Source organism: Ptychodera flava, chromosome 18 (assembly GCF_041260155.1).
Source record: "Ptychodera flava strain L36383 chromosome 18, AS_Pfla_20210202, whole genome shotgun sequence".
Lineage (NCBI taxonomy): Eukaryota > Metazoa > Hemichordata > Enteropneusta > Ptychoderidae > Ptychodera > Ptychodera flava.
Genome location: NC_091945.1, coordinates 12,561,074 through 12,578,132, shown reverse-complemented (window position 1 = coordinate 12,578,132; position 17,059 = coordinate 12,561,074). Strand labels below are relative to the sequence as shown.

At 36.6% G+C, this 17,059-nt stretch overlaps 1 protein-coding gene across 2 annotated transcripts; it reads left to right on the top strand.

Annotated features, from left to right (window-relative positions):
• The first annotated feature begins 3,523 nt into the window (after positions 1–3,523).
• LOC139116877 (alcohol dehydrogenase [acceptor]-like) lies at positions 3,524–16,270 on the top strand. 2 transcript variants are annotated; one of them, XM_070679606.1, is made up of 15 exons: positions 3,524–3,811; positions 4,219–4,284; positions 4,981–5,126; positions 6,801–6,901; positions 7,108–7,157; positions 8,085–8,210; positions 8,562–8,678; positions 8,940–9,032; positions 10,616–10,669; positions 11,580–11,630; positions 12,444–12,538; positions 12,936–13,128; positions 13,230–13,282; positions 13,654–13,821; positions 14,238–16,270. In XM_070679606.1, exons 1-15 carry the CDS (start codon positions 3,611–3,613, stop codon positions 14,365–14,367), a joined length of 1,644 nt encoding a protein of 547 aa, XP_070535707.1. In that variant the 5' UTR covers positions 3,524–3,610; the 3' UTR covers positions 14,368–16,270. The 2 variants fall into 2 exon arrangements, with proteins under 2 accessions (XP_070535707.1, XP_070535710.1); XM_070679609.1 differs by having other exon boundaries at positions 3,805–3,839.
• The last annotated feature ends 789 nt before the right edge of the window (positions 16,271–17,059 follow it).

Here is a 17,059-nt window from a genome sequence, read left to right as displayed (position 1 = left end):
TGACCTGTCAAAATTTTCCCACATGACAGTCTCCGGGTGCGCGCGAACTCCATAAGTGCAGGGAACCAGACTAGACCACTACCACACTCCAAACAGTGGCGACGCTCTCACTTCCGTTTCACTTCTGCTCCCGCTTTCACCACTCCGGTGACTTTGCATAATAAAGGCGCATGAATATTAGCAATGCCATTCTTTTGTAATATGTCAGGCGAGGTCAATGATGTCATATCAAGACGTCATTGACCTAGATTTATGGGACCAACTATAACGCGGTAACACGAGTTTTGGACGCGCGCAACCGAAGTATAAACGTAAAAACCAAGACAGAAGTGCTACAAAGTGTTTGAAACTCAAAAGGAGACTCCGGGAAGGAGACATTGTAGTAAGTCATGACTACAGGCTACAGGAGAGGCGACAGCGAAGTCATGACTACAGGCTACAGGAGAGGCGACAGCGAGAGGGTACTGCGTACGCATATAGAGAAGACGTCGCCGTACTCTTACATCTGATTTTAATCAAATTGCGGGAAAAGTATCATTTTCCTTCTCTTGACACCGATGATGAAGCGAAAAAATGACTCTCTTAAAGGGACGGCACTGTAGTCCTATGTCCGTTGAATATAATTCAATGTGGTCAAACCATAGATCCTCGAGAAAAACTCGAGGGTCTGGGTCAAATAAAGCATTAATAATTTTTAAAATCATGTGGTACATCAGCATTTAAATTTGACATCAGAGGACGTGGAACACTTTAGGCCGATGAAGGTGAAGACAGCAACTTTGAAATGGCAAGAAAATATGTATACATATGTATAAATATTTGTTTTTGAGAATGTCAATAAGTAAAGTGAATATGTCATTTTAGAACGCGAATTTTCAAGGTAAAAATTAGGTCACCGCTCTAGTTTTAAAAATATAATAAAGGTCCCTAATTTTGTCAATAACGTAACACAATGCCGAGTAAGCCTATTTTCACATAACTTTTGAAACCTTTGCCTGCGGTGTATCTGAATATCTAGCATAATGATATGTTTTGACTGGGCAGTTGTGCAAAGTCAGAACTGAGTTTTCTATCATTTAACGTAATCCTATGGCAGCAGACGTAATTGTGCTCTTTTCTGCATCATTTTAATCTGATTGTCTTGTAACTTGAGACCACATCCAACAGAGATGGATGAAGTCTACACAAAAGATGAGAAATAGGAATATTCGTAATTCGTAATATTTTGCGGGAAATCGGTATACGTAGTTGAAATCGGTAACTCGACATATCTGTATTTCGGCAATAAGCCAATGTCCTATTTGATTTTCACGCTTGCATTTTCGGTCAATCCCTGCATATACTGATCTCGCATGACGATTTACATATATGGGACAATATTGATCGCCATAATTTGCTTCCTTTTTGCAAACTAAACACCGTCAATGAAACGTTTTAGAATCTAAAGCATTTGCGGTACATTTGGCGCCCATTCGGTTTTTGGAATATTAAACCTAATAATTTATATTTAAAGTAATCTGGGAAATGTGATTTTCTATTACATGTTGCATTAAGGAATATTTGATTCTCATATATCGCTATTGGACAATGCCCATTATTGTAATAATGATAACTGCGGCACTGAAGGCTCCCAAAAACGTGACTGAAGGCAGTTCTATTTGAAGTTGATAATGATTAATGATGTTAATTGTCATCATTATTTTCTATTGGAAACCTCCTTTGATACTCAACAAATCGTACACATGTCAACCACATCACATTCCGATGACGACAGCCATACGCCTATAAAGTAATGTATCGTCACTGAAATCCCGGGACTGGAATTTGCTATTTCCTCCTGTGCAAGTCGTAGCATCTCTGCTACCATGTCATTTGCCTCAATCGACACGATGTCGTTCCCTCAAGACTCTGCTACTTTTATGAGCAAGTGTGATTCTACAAAAAGGTCAATTGGCCCAGAGTTAGAGGGAAGGGAAAAAGGGCAAGCGACGCATGGCATATTTCTCGAGCAAACAAAATTAGTAGCCCTCATTTTATGACTAATGAAATATTATCCTGAACTAGTTTACATCACGAATTTCAAAGTAGTCGTCAAATTTCCTTTTCCAAACTAAGTTTTACATGGTCGACACTTGAAAAGAGCTTGAAGTAAAACCACCCACAGAGAAACTGCAAATGACGACCGAATTCGAACGAAGTAAGATGTCGCCATCAAGAAGGCTCTAGTTACATAAGATTGTATGAATCCCCGTTGCAACACTTTGACATTTGTCGACATTTTTTTGCATTCTTATATGTTGCCACTATGTCAGCAAATCACCTGGCAATAAATTTAGCCCTCTGCGCCCCTCGGCCAAATTCCCAGCAAATCGAATGCGACAATCTAGCAATAGATAGGCCTAAATCTAGTATTTGACTGAAAACAGAAATACCGAAATACCGAATACATATTATCAAAGGGAACCAGTATTCGCAACTGTGCCTGTGCGAGTTTCTTGTTTACAAACAATGTATTTCATGCACGATATCTAGGTGCACCTCATAATCATAGCTGTAACATTAAAATTATACGATGTAGATTATGACAGATATGAATAACTTTCATCAATCACCATGGTATCTTGGATGTGTTTACATTGGTCGTGTGAATCCCATGCAACCTTTAAGCGCAGCTACGACGACTATATCCCTTTAAATAACATGTTTGGATCAAATGATATACGTATTCATCCAGTTAAAACAAGATAATTGAAATAATCATTTGGCCATATTGTGTACGGCGATAAAAGAATGGCGTGCCACAAGTTTTTGAAAGCGTGTCGTTCAGATGCACTGAAAAGAAATGAAAGTGACATTTAAGTAATAAACCTATTTCCATACGTCTAATGTCTTGTTTTGCCGCAAAATATCACGGATTACTTACCAGTAATTTAAAATGAGAGTATCATGTGATAGAGACTTTCATTTTTGCTATTTAGTAAAGTAATGATAGAAATTTAAATAAAATGAAATAAAATTTAAATACAGCCATTCAAAATGTATTTACACAAAAGACACAAAAGTTTTTTCCTCATCAGTGAATGCTGCTAGTTTTGAAAGTTTATATGAGAATAATTTTTTTATGTTATCACCCGTAAAGTTTATTTCAATGCTGGCCATTATCTGGCAGCAGTTTTCAAGATGTGGTCATGTTTCATTGTACTTGTTCACTTTCCAAAGTGTGTTATCATGCAGTAAGTTGAAAAATGAAAGTGCCGTAAGAGTTGTCTGCTTCGGTGCCACCCTTCAGTCACATTATTGTATCAGACACATTCACCCGCGAAAAGTAGGTCCAACGATTTTCGCAAATATGCGACAAAAAACAACATAAAGACATCGTTTTATACTTTATTCTTTGATTTTGAAATTAAATATAGCCATACAGAGCATGACATTGTTGAAATTTGCAATCAAGCGACCTTCGTAAAAATGTGGTAAATCACCACATTTTTGTCACCGGTGGCAGTGGTGAAAGCGGGAGCAGAAGTGAAACGGAAGTGAGAGCGCCGCCACTGTTTGGAGTGTGGACCACTACCTGTGGTGAACTTTTAAACCTGACGTCACTTCTATAATGGCAGACAAGAAGCAAACGTTCGACTTTGTAATAATTGGAGCTGGCAGCGCTGGCTGTGTACTCGCAAACCGTTTGACAGAAGATGAAGGTATCAGTGTACTGTTACTGGAAGCCGGTCCTGAGGATACGAAACATGAAATCCATATTCCAATGGCAACGGGCTTTAACCTTGGTACTGAAATAGATTGGCAGTATAAGGTAATCTGAAATAGATTGGCAGTATAAGGTAATGTCTAACGCCTTTGCAGGACAAAGAATGACTTTTTGATGTTAGAAGGATCTGTAGAAAAATAAAAGTTTGATCTTTACTTCTGCGCTGAACTTCTGATCTAAGTTACCATAATCAGATGGCCACGACTGTCAGTACATCAAAAGATTAAATATGATGAAAATGTTTTACACTAGCACATTCCTTACATGTCTAGATATTTGACAGGCTGTTTGTTCGACTGCCAGTAATTGTTCACGACCATTGAACATGTACGACGGACACAAATGACCTTTGTCAGGCATGGGTGAATGGTAATGAGGTCAACCTTAAAGGTACCACGTGTGCACTGTATTGCATTGAACTGAAGCTAGCTATTTCTTATGGTCTCTTACAGACAGTTCCACAGAAGCATGCATGTTTCGCCATGAAAGATAATCGCGCTGTGTGGAACAAGGGAAAGGTCAGGAAGGAAATGGTTCAATTTATGACATCTGCTGTGCAAGCGGCAGACGTACCTTTGTATAAAAAAAATCATATTTTACAAAGGACAGGTTCATGCGAGCAAACTACGATAGTTTAATGAGCATTTTTGATCAGAGTAATTATGATTCGGCAATAGATACTTTACTTACGATAATAGAAATGCGTAAGCTCAAAGTTATCATCACCTGTGATTCCAGAACATTTTCCACCAATACGCAAGAAAAAAGTATAAAGTCTTTACAATGTGGCATTAATGGTAAAAAAGCTCCGGGCAATGTGTTAGTTTTGGCATATTTGACAGCTAGGGTAGAGAGTCAATGGATGATTGCAGCTTATAATCAAGTAACGCGGAGAAAGAGACCCACCAGTCCACCATCTTTCACAGGCCATTCAACCATGACCTTGTATTGATAACTTTCTCCACCTGTAAAATGCACAATTATAACCCTTTGTTGACCAAGCCCAGCTTGTTTCACGTTCATTGTCACTATATATGAATGATCAAATATGAGTGCCACACTGGACTATGATTGCATCAATGCCCATCGGCCATTACTGCGCTTATCCTCTCAGCCAACGCCTATTGCCACCATTTCATAAACTCCTACTACATGTACACTGACGTCCTCATCATATCACAGCGAGAGAATTAATCAAATATTATAAAATGTAGGTTCTTGGTGGATCGAGCAGTATCAATGGTATGCAGTATGTTAGAGGATGCAAAGAAGACTACGACTCATGGGCAAGACTTGGAGCCGAAGGGTGGAGTTACGATGAAGTACTGCCATATTTTCTAAAATCGGAAAACAATACAAAGTAAGTAATACTAAGGAAATCAGTACATTTCAACTGAATAATAACATTGCTATACAGCGTCTGATTTGATATATAGGACACTGTGAGAACGTTAACATTGACAACTGAAGTTAGAAATTATGGTCAATGGCCATTCTGATTGGTCATAATTTCACTCACGGATGGGGATTATTATACCCTGGAGGAGTAGGAGAGATTAAACTGATTGTTGTAATGCCGTAGGATAACGACACCGTAAAGATCTATTCACAAATTGTAATTTCCTTTTGTATTGGACCATTTAAATTCTATGAATATAATTTTCAATTTAAAGAAATAGCGTATGCAAATATACCTTTTCACTCGACTGTTACACACGATTGTCCCGTTTTAGCTCACGTGTTCACACACGTAAGCTAATGTCGTAGCGATGTCTGTCTATCTGTCTATCTGTCTGTCTGTCTGTCTGTCTGTCTGTCTGTCGGTGTTAGTGTGTGGGTCTGTCTGTTTATACGATAACTCAAAAACGGTTAAACGGATTCAAGTCAGGTTTGAGGACAGGTGCTAATTGCAAAAACTGATTAGATTTTGGTTAGTGTGGCTTGACATTAACGAAGTTATGAACTATCGGGGTTTTTTTCATACAATGGTTTCCTTTGGAGACTGTAATGGCCGTGTCAACGTATATAAAGAAATAATGCACACAATTTCATGAAACTTTTCAAAGATTACAATCTCAGAATATTTTTATGATATTGTTTGTGTCATGTCAATTACCTGCTCATTTGCATATTTAATGAACTTTTGTAATTACTGATATAACTCCTCAATTCCTACACCAAATTTGATGATACCTGCTACAAATATTGATCTGACAGATATCTGACTGTACTGAGAAGCATAGGGCAGCATTGGGCAAGTTAATAAATAGTTTATTTTCATATTTAATAAAGTTTTGCAATTAGTCATATAACTCCAAAATAACTGCACCAAATTTGATGAAATCTCCTGCAGGTACTGATCTGACAGTTCCGACCGAGTTGTAAAGCATTTAGTCGTGTGAAGTTAATTAGGGGTTCATTTGCATATTCATGAACTTTGTAGTTAGTGATATAATTCTAAAATTAGAGCACCAAATAAAGTGAAACCTGCTACATTGATCTGATAAATATCTAGTTGTAGTGTGAAGCACTGAACAGTGTCAAGTTAATTAAGGTTCACGTGCATGATTATTGAACTTTGTAATTAGTGATATTACTCCGAAATTACAGCATTAAATTTGATGAAACGTGCTACAGATGTTGATCTGCTAGATATCTTATTGTCCCATAAATAATTGAGCAGAGCCAAGTTAAAAAACAGCTTATTTGCATATCACATGAAGTTTTGTAATAAGTGATTTAACTTCGAGAGTACTAAGCAAAAGTTGATGAAGCCTGCTACATACAATGATCTTGCATGCAGATATCTGATTGTTCTGTGAAATGTACTACTATGTAATGAACTTGTTGTAAACCACGTGAGCACATTCACTTCACATCTGGTTTGTTGTAGCTTGCCTCTCGCTAAAAGGCCAAAATAGTACAGGTAAATCTTATTGAAATTGATCAAGTTTGCAAAGAGCACCGAAATCAAGCCCAATGAAAGTAAATAACTTGTTTTTCAATTTTCCCGTTGTAATTTTCATTTTCCCAGTGAGGAGTACTTAAAAACTGAATACCATAACAAAGGGGGACCTCTAACCGTGTCTGACGTAACACCAACATGCAAATTTAGCCAAGTGGTTATGGAAGGAGGTATGCAATTATACTACTCTATTTATTTATCTCTTTTATAAGTCTTTGAATGCGTCATTGTTTTTCATCATTAGACTGTAACACATCAGCAAAATCTTTAACTTAAGTTTGATAAGATATATTCGTTTCTGAAACTTTATTGTAAACCAGAGGGTGACAAGCTTGGGAAGATGTTCATACTTTTTCTCCCTTTCTATCAACTACAGCTAAAGAACTTGGATTAGCGGTAAAGGATGTTAATAATGGCATTGATCAGGTGAGCATGAAATACCAATGACCTCGAATAACACTTAGAAGAACTTGATGTAAATGGAAATTGGTAACAATTATTTTAGTTCAGTTCAGTTCAGTTCAGTCCAGTCCAGTTCAGTTCAGTTCAGTTCAGTTCAATTCAAATAAGGAAATAGATATCCTGTCAGATAATTGCACACCCCTCTTGGATAATTGGCAACATTATGGGATGGTGAAGGTCTAAGGTTCCACAGTAAGTTCGTATCGATCAGACATGTTCTTGAAGGAGTTCATACTGCTAGCATTGACCTAGCGTAACTTACAGTGCGGTCATACATTTCAATCTGCAAGAGGTCACACTTTCAGTGATCTGTTCCGTAAAGTGCACATTACGTACACTTTTAATATGTAGGCCAACAGTGCGAGCAAGATGGCCATTCACAGTGTAACCTCATGCCCATCTTTGATACAAAATTTGTAAAAGAAAAATTAATGTGTTGATCAGCAACCGTGTCATCACACTGTTCTAATCTATTTTAGCGCTATTTGAAACTGGTATCAGATTCTGAATATTCGTCAGCACGTTGCGCAACGAAGTACGCCTTTCGAATACTCCGGCAATACTGATGGGTGGACTTTCCTGTACCAACCAATCATTTGACTAGGCCTCGAAACCAATTGTTCTCTTACTTGTTCACATGAGACAATAAATAGAGAAGTCCGCTTAATGATACAAGAATATTCAGAAGTGTAAAACCAACTATATGGAATTAATACATTTACTCGCGTGGGTTATTAAAGCCTTATGTCCTGTAGCTGTATAACTCCTGCAGTGTGTACTCGATTCAACTAGTACTCTCACCCTTGTGTTGACATAAAGTGTATGGAGAGTCCTACAATCTTTCTATGTTTTTGGTATACTTGACCTTCTTTTCCATTTTGTTATATTCAGATTGGCTTCAACTATTTCCAAGCAACTATCAAGGACGGCAAACGATGCAGTACAGCCGTCGGTTTTCTAAACCCGGCAAAGATGAGGGCTAATCTGACGGTTTGGACAGAGACGCTTGCAACGAAGGTAAAAAGATGTTCCACCATCATACATGTATCTCATCTATTTCTTCAAAATTCGCCTTGTTGCTTCGCCTACATTTTACGTATGAGAATAATTGTACAGTGTTCATGAGTTGTGTTTGAAACGGTTACTTTCCTTCAAATATAACTTTTCGACATAACGTTTGACATTTCGGCACTTCAACTTCGCTTTAAGTAGCGACGCAAAGTCAGAGAAAGTTATTGGGACCTGGCTAGATGAGAATCCATTATGTGACAGTGAATATAACCATAAGAGTAGTGACGATGCGATCGATGAGGAGCGAATGGTATGTAGATTGAAACTCACTGTTTTATCTTTGTGATATGCTTACAGATTGTATTCGAGGAGAAGAAGGCAACTGCTGTAGAATTCCTAAAAAGTGGAAAAAATGATATTGTGTATGTGAATAAGGAAGTGATCATATCGGCTGGTTCCGTAGCTTCTCCCCAGGTACGTACTGTGCAGCACGTACTAAGTGTCTGGTTCATAAGTAAATATTAGCTAGGGAGGTATAGTTTCAAAACTTCTAAAGGTTAACATGTCCCTGGGGGTATTTTGAAAAATGCATAACGTGCGAATTCAGAGTTTCTACTTTCAATGGCGTCGCTTAAGATATTGTTGTTTGTTAATTTGAGCTGCATCTTTTTTTACCGCGTTGAATAAGTAAATTGAGTAAATGACGGTATTAATCGATTTCTCGTCTACAAATAGCTTTTGATGTTATCTGGTGTTGGGCCAAAGGCTCATCTGGAAGAATTAGGAATACCTGTGCTGTGCGATCTACCAGTTGGTGAAAACATGCAGGTGAGTATCAAAATACAATTTTTATAGAAATCAACAAAAAATCAGGCATAGCTTGTTTTACACCAGGCGTCATCTGGTTAATGATTGTGTTGTGTTGTGTCTATGTTTAGCTCATAACAGAGGACCGTCATACATTTTCCAAATAAAGTAATTTTTACAAGAGGGTGCTAAACTACGAACGCCAATTTTAGTCCAATACATGCGCTGAAACACTAATGATGTAAATAATGTAAAGTTCAGAGCAAAGATAATCCAAACTTTAAGTATACTGTAGGTCTATCATTTTGTTATAAAACTTATACAAAAACCAGGTTTAGCTGCGAGGCTTTTAACTGAGCAACCGACTTCGTCCAGCTGGTAGCATAGGTCATATTGATCCAAACTTAGACACAAGTTGGACCGTGTGCCAAGAGCAATGCTTTAAGAATATGGCAAAGAAGAGAATATAACAGGAGTTCAAGTTTGTTTATGTTATATACAAACTTATTACAGGAGTTCAAGTTCGTTTATGTTATATAAATTCTTATTTTAACGTATGCAATGGCCATATATATTATTTTAGAAAATGTGACAGTAGATTGTAGACCACGGCTCAAAGTCATTGCATTCAGATTTAGTATTCTGCCCAATGACTGAAAGCATAGACAGAAGAGGGGTCTATAGTCTATGCTGAAAGGTATTAAATATGCAAATGAGCAAATAATGGTAGGCCATACTAAATCCAACGTCAAGCATGACGAAATCTCAGTAAAACCAATGTATTTTAAAAATCAAATCAACTTCAGTGCAGTCACTTATTCTGACATATGATGACTTAATTAACGTAGTTCCTGAAATATGCAAATAGGCCAAGAATGAGCATGTCGTACAAAGCAGAGTTTCGGCATAATTAAAGAGTATGATCAATGTCAATGCATTCTGTTTCGATTTATGGCCTATTAATGCAAATAATAAAATTGAAAATGAGCTAATTATTATGTGTCGCACTCGTCTAATGTTTTACACAACTTACTTTAAGAATAAACAATATACCCGAGAAAACGGATCAAATGTTCAGTCTTACTATGTGGCTTCATTACAGAAAGTTATAACATGTGCAATTATTGAGCGAATAAAGACAATGTCGTGAGCTGGAAAGTCAGTAAATTCTCGAGTAAATTCTTTTAGTCACCTAGCGAAAGACGTCACAGTTAACACCGTCTTGCTAAATCCTCACCTTTAAAAAAGAATGGTTCAATAACCGAGTTATATTCGTTACAATTTTTCGTACTGCGACCCCTCAACATGCTGTAGAGTTCGTAAAGCGTCCACGCGCGCACAAACGCTATCACACATCGCTTACAAACTTTATGAAAAGGCATTTAATGCATTTCTTCACTAGGCGAGGTAAACCTAAGTATGATCACTGAATATAACAAGTCCAGTCAGAATCGGTACATTCAGTATTGATATATATAGTAGCGTTACAGAAATTCGTTGAATATGCAAATGAGTTAATAATCACAACGTTGCACTCACCAAACTACCTGCAAAGTTATTCTTATGTGTCTGATTAATTGATATTTTTTACAATTATACTTTAGGACCATATCATGATTATAATGAGAAATCGTGGAAGTGGAGGCGGGATTGCAAAGGTTAGTATGTTTAAATAGATAATTGTCGATGACAATTGATAAATGAGTTTTTTTCTGGAACATAGCACACCAGGATAACAACTTCCCATATAAACCTAGTGTAGAGATAAACTTTTTACATGTACATTTGTGAAATCTACTTTCGTGCATACACAAAAATTACGTCATAGAGCCTTCTATTCTTACATTTCAGAAAAAGTGACAGTAGACTGTAGACCGCAAATGCAAATGCAAACGCACGTTAAAGCATGGCAATGGAAAGTAAAACATATCGAACATGAGAAAAAATATAGTGAATAATTTAACAAACGCTGAAGATTTTGTTCTCTTTGAAGAAATTACCAAAGGCTTCTTGTCATTTTTATCGGTTCAAACTAAAGTCTCAGGATTTAATGATGTTGCGCCAGACATTAAAAATTCCATTACACACTGTGTGCAAAGAATATGATGCAGACGCTTGTGTTTAAAAAGAGTCCTCATGAACTGAATACTAGGAACGTAACCTTTTACGAGAAGTTTGATAAAAAGTTTAAGAAACGTAAATTGTTGACTTTGTCAACCTTTTTGTGGACAAATTTGCTCCCGAAGCTGCCTGAGCTCAGTTCACCGACGTGACCATTGCTATGATTAAGTCAGTGTGCCATGTATGATAGCGAATGTGTATGAGAGAGTGCTTCATGGATTTTACACCATGCAGCACGGTGGGATTTAGCCGAGCGTTTTTGAATGCAACGTCTTCGCTAGGTGACTTGGTGCCGTTCCCTGTGAGTTCGAGTCTGATCGGAATTTACTGAATTTTGTGCCATGCTGAAAGTACTTTAAAAAATTTCTATTGAAACAATGGTTTCCGATTTATGTCAGATTTATTTTTGTAAGAAGGTGAGCAAAACTTCTCCATTATTCCTTGCAGGATTGCCTAACAACAAATGCCATTGAAGTCGCCGGATTTATCAAGACCAAGGTAGTTTTCACATTTAGTGCCAGATAAAGCTTCAGATTGCTCACGTCTCGAAACAGAAAGTTTGTAAACCTTTGCAGACACTTTTCTTTCAAAAAAGTGCGACTTTTCTTTCTTTCACAATTAAGCATATAAATCAGGGTCACTATACAAAGTACTTCAAAGTATGCATTTTGATCCAGAGAAAAAAGAATTTAAATTTGAAATAGAATGCGTCTAAGGGTTAAATATTTGGACTCTCAAACTTATACGATATTGTCTATCAATTGCTAGGAATCATTTCAAGGCTCGCAAATAATTAAAGATTTTAAAAGAGTGGGAAAGTTTTTTCCTACCCCACATAGTTAACACATGGATGGCAGCCATATTGAATTTCTAGTGTGTTGGTAAAATATTGGGTAATTTGTTTCTCTTCTACCAAATATTGCCCCGTGATTTTTACTGTTGTTTGTGAGGGGGAGTGGTGTAACTTTTTTCGCTCGGAAGATTTTTGCTAAGTTTCAATCTTTCAATTCCGAGGCGTGTACTAAATTAGGTCAGACTGGTATCACATAGTTTTTTCCTGTGTATAGGCAGTTAAGGAATTTTCAGGAAATATTATAGCACAAAAAACGTATTGAGCCTTAGAAATAAAAAGCTCAAATGTAATAAACGTAACGGAAACAGACTTCGCTTCTAAGAAATATTACAAGGTACATTCTTAGACATCTAAATTTTAAAATTATGAGATTTGCCAAGAAAACGTCGGGCTGTTTTAACGCTGCATTTATAAAAGATAATGACCCCATTAACTGACATTTACTTTCCTTACAACAGGAAGATATCCCCTGGCCAGATATACAGGTTTTCTACTCCCCTTTTTACCATCACTTTGGACCTAATGAGAAAGAAATCAGTAACTATGCAGATGAGTAAGTACGATAATTAATCAATTACAACAGTAATCACAGGATTTGTATTGAGGATGGCAGAAGGATATCACAGACCCATGAAACCCCTGTGATTATAACCAATAATTGAACACTAATCAGTACTAGTAATGGTAATATTTTGTTTATGCCTTGAAATTAACAAATGTATTTTGTCCCTTGGCTATATAATATTATTCAAACAAAACATGTTACACATGACAAATAAACATCATAGAATTTTTCATTTTTTGTGCACACGTAAACGTTCGATTTTAAGATAAATAAGTTGTGACAAATTTACGAATTACGGATGAGATGCTTTTTAAATTATCTTTTCCGATCTAAATACTATTAAAAACGACTTAATGACAGGAGTATACCTTTAAATTGGATAAAGGTTCGACAAAGCTCTAGAGTTCACAGAAAGCAAAGAAAAGATTGCTGAAAGAGAAGGATTGAATTTTCTGCCCGGTCTGCTACATCCAAAGAGTGTTGGTGACTTGAAGCTAAAGAGCAGAAACCCGCTTGACGATCCGCTAATAGATCCGCACTACCTTGAAGACCCTGATGACGTAAAAACAATGATAGGGGTAAGTGAAAACACTATGATTTAACCTTGGTAACCAACTGTGATGTATTGATGAGGGAAATACAACGTAATGGTCTTCACTTTAATTTTATCTTCTTGCAGGGAGTACGTTTTATTCAGAAGCTTACGGCCACAAAGGCTTTTAGAGATTTTGGGTAAGGCATATTTATATAATGTAATCAAAATGGGGAGAGAGAGAGAGAGAGAGAGAGAGAGAGAGAGAGAGAGAGAGAGAGAGAGAGAGAGAGGAGAGAGAGAGAGACGAGAGACAGACAGAGAGAGAGAGAGAGAGAGAGAGAGAGAGAGAGAGAGACAGACAGACAGACAGACAGACAGACAGACAGACAGAGAAAGAGAGAGGCGGACAGACAAACAAGCGGAGACAGACAGATAGACAGACAGACAGACAGACAGACAGTGAGTAATGAATATGAATTCCAGCAGTATAAATCTAACTTCCAGACGTGTATTTACTGCTACAGTTGAGAGTTTAATTCTCTGTCCTGTGATTTTTGTAATACGACAGAATTACACCTACCTATTTCAAGTTTGACAACTGCCCTCATGAGGTTGATAGTGACCAATATTGGGAACACGTCGTTCGCCACCTGACGTCGACGATTTGGCACGTTTGTGGCACGTGTAAAATGGGAGCCAAGGATGACCCAAAAGCTGTGGTTGATCCATCTCTGAAGTAAGATTACAAGAGTAGTGCATAGTTGTATGAGTAGTTCATAGTGCTGTAAGTAATTTGCGATTGTTTTAGCGATTGTACCATTTACTATATCAACAGTACATAATATTTGTTCAATGTTAATTTGGGTATAGGAAGAGCGAAGGGACAGTTTAATCTTCTAAGGTAATTCATGCCCAAACTTAGATTAACTTTGACATTGTTTCGATGTAAAGTTCCACGGAAAGGGTACAACATCTTAAAGTGTGTACTTTGAATTAAAATTAGTTTCAGAATGACAATTAACAGACACAATGTTGTATCTTCAAATACAGTCATAGGGCAAAGGTGTTTGTTCAATGTGTTCCGATATTTATGTGATGATTTTAACGAAAATTTTCGCATTGAAAAGCAGCAACACTATCATTTCATTTCAGAGTGAGAGGTCTGGACAATGTTCGTGTTGTAGACGCATCTGTTATGCCTCATATAACCTCTGGTAACACCAACGCACCAGTCATCATGATTGGAGAGAAAGGAGCCGATCTGATCAAACAAGATCTGTAGTGCTAGTGTCGATTATGAGCTGAGAACGTACAACCCATTATCACTACCGCATTTGCCTTGCGTGCCCTTTTTGTGTAAACTCTAAAATGACCATCGCAGGATTTTGTAATTGTTTGATGATTATTATCGATGTTTTTTAAACTTCTGCTCCTGTACCGCATAGCGAATGATTGTAATAGTTTTATTATCAAATTCGTTTTTTTATTAATCTTCTCAAAAGCATAATTCATTATGTAACAGAAGGCTAAAGCAAACAATATACCAATATATTCAATACATGCTAATATACTAATATATACAATATATAAAATCACCCAAACAATATACAAGTATCTTCAAACAAGTATACCCTAAACAATTTTAAAGGACAGTCCATTTTTCGGCAAACTTAGTTCCATAGATACTAAAGGAAAGGTAGGGAAAATATAAACTTGAACCTAAAAAGATTCATAGCGACTCTGTTCAATCAATTCATTTCGTTGCAGTAAACGTTGATGTAGATATAAATAACCTAAAGTATTAAAAATAGCAATCATCTGCATGTTATTTATGTTTACATCTTTCTATAATGTAATCATTGAGGTTTATTTGAGCGAGATCAGATTCTCTGCGTGATCTTTTCAATCGCCGAATGGACTATCTGTTGATTTCCAAAAAATCGAACAACTTAATATGTAAAAGCTAGTACATGATACAACACAAAATTAAAATCGAGCGAAAAATTGAATCGCGCGGAGTTAAAATGTAACTTTGCGGGGTTTTGGAGTTCCATATTTTCTTCAGTCTTTGAAATCACTTTAAAGTTCCAAGACAAGAAATTGACGTTTAAGCTAACGATTCTCTAGTGGTTAGTAAGCTCAGAACCCCCGTAACTTACATATTTTCGGAACGCCTAGATATATGGAAACATTTTGGTTACCAAAGTGTCACCATTGTTTACATAGCTATCACGTGACAGTTAATTTGCATGACCTTTGGAAATCGGTTTTCCCTATATATTGCTTCAATGCTTTGAGATATGTTGCTGAAATTTGTATGAGTGCAAGCTGTCCTAAGGATCTTCCAAAATGTGTCTCAGAATTTTTTTAAACCTTCTAAAACAATTTTTATGCCAGAAAAAACGTCCAGAAGGGTGACTTAAAGCCTAGTTGATTTCTTTAAAATTGTGCTCCAAAAAACTTAGCAAGATATGAAAAATCTGAGACACTCCTTTGAAAAGCGCTGTGACAGCTTGCATTCCAGAAAGTTTGAGTCAGATATTATGAAGTATTTAGACAAAACATACGGAAAACCGATTTTTAAAAGGTTATGCAAATTACCTTTCACGTGATAGTTATATAAACAATGGTGACCCTTTGGTTAGCAAAATGATCCCCTACATCTAGACTTTAGAAAATGTATAATTAACGGGGTTCTGAGCTTATTAACCACCAGAGAATTATTAGATTAAAAAGGTCAATTTCTTGTCTAGGAACCTTAATGCCCCAATAATGCTAACTTTTGATGATAATTTCATCATTTGTATTTTGAATGTGAACAATATTTACTTGTTCTTCTCCCAAAAGAATGTTGATACACACAGTATTATACTTGTCAACTCAGCCCTTATGGTTGTAAACTGCATTGTTATTGTCGAAAAGTGACTTCTGGTTCGGACTATAATTCAAATGTAAACAATAAAAACGCATTTTATACATTTGAACGATACGTTGACAAGCTAAATAGCAGGTGTTTCAACATTCTTTGGGGAGTAGAATAAGAAGTTGCAATTGATATATAAAATAAAAGTAATGAAAAAATTATCAAAAATTTGCAGTACTGGGGCTTTAAGTGAAACAATGTATTAAAGTTGTAAGATTGAGTTGGGGCCTTTAGTATAAATAAAAAACCGTAAATGACATAATTGTCTCGGCGTTTATGTACGCATGTATGTATGGATGGATGGATGGTTGTGTCTATTTATATATTTATCTATTGTGTATGTGTGTATCTTTGTATCGATGTACTATCTATGTACAGCATGATTAAAACTAATTTGGAATAATTGGATCTTAATTTTTTTCAAATTTTTCAAAAGTGTTAGGTGCCACATAGCTGAATGTCGCAATATTACAAATCACTTATAAAAAAAGTTTGTAACTTACAAAGAAAAGCAGGTGAGATTACATTTGCAGATTAAACGACAGTGTAGAAGTTATGAATATGATAAATAAATGACATGTATTAAACTTCTTTTTTCATTATACAAACCTAACCTGTGTCTAGTGTGTGCCTATTACTTTACCCTAGCTATCTCTGTATAGTATTTCAAAGAAAACAGTCCCTATCTGTTAATTGCCCTTTCTAATCCCCTCCATATTAATTAGTTCTGCCGATCATCAAAGTGGGCTCTGACCGTGTTAAATAACTCGCTAGCAATCTATTTCAGTACCAAGGTTAAACCCATTTGCCATAGGAATATGGATTTCAAGTTTCGTATCTCCAGGATCGTCTTCAGGTAACAGTACACTGATACCTTCATCTTCCATCACTCGGTTTGCGAGTACACAGCCAGCACTACCAGCTCCAATTATTAAGAAGTCAAACGCTGTCTTCTCATGCGCCATTGTAATGACGTTCCTATTCCCTCAGGAAGCCGTCATTATTTATGGCCTAGGGGTGTCAGGAATATAAGGTGGGGGCCACTCAAAAA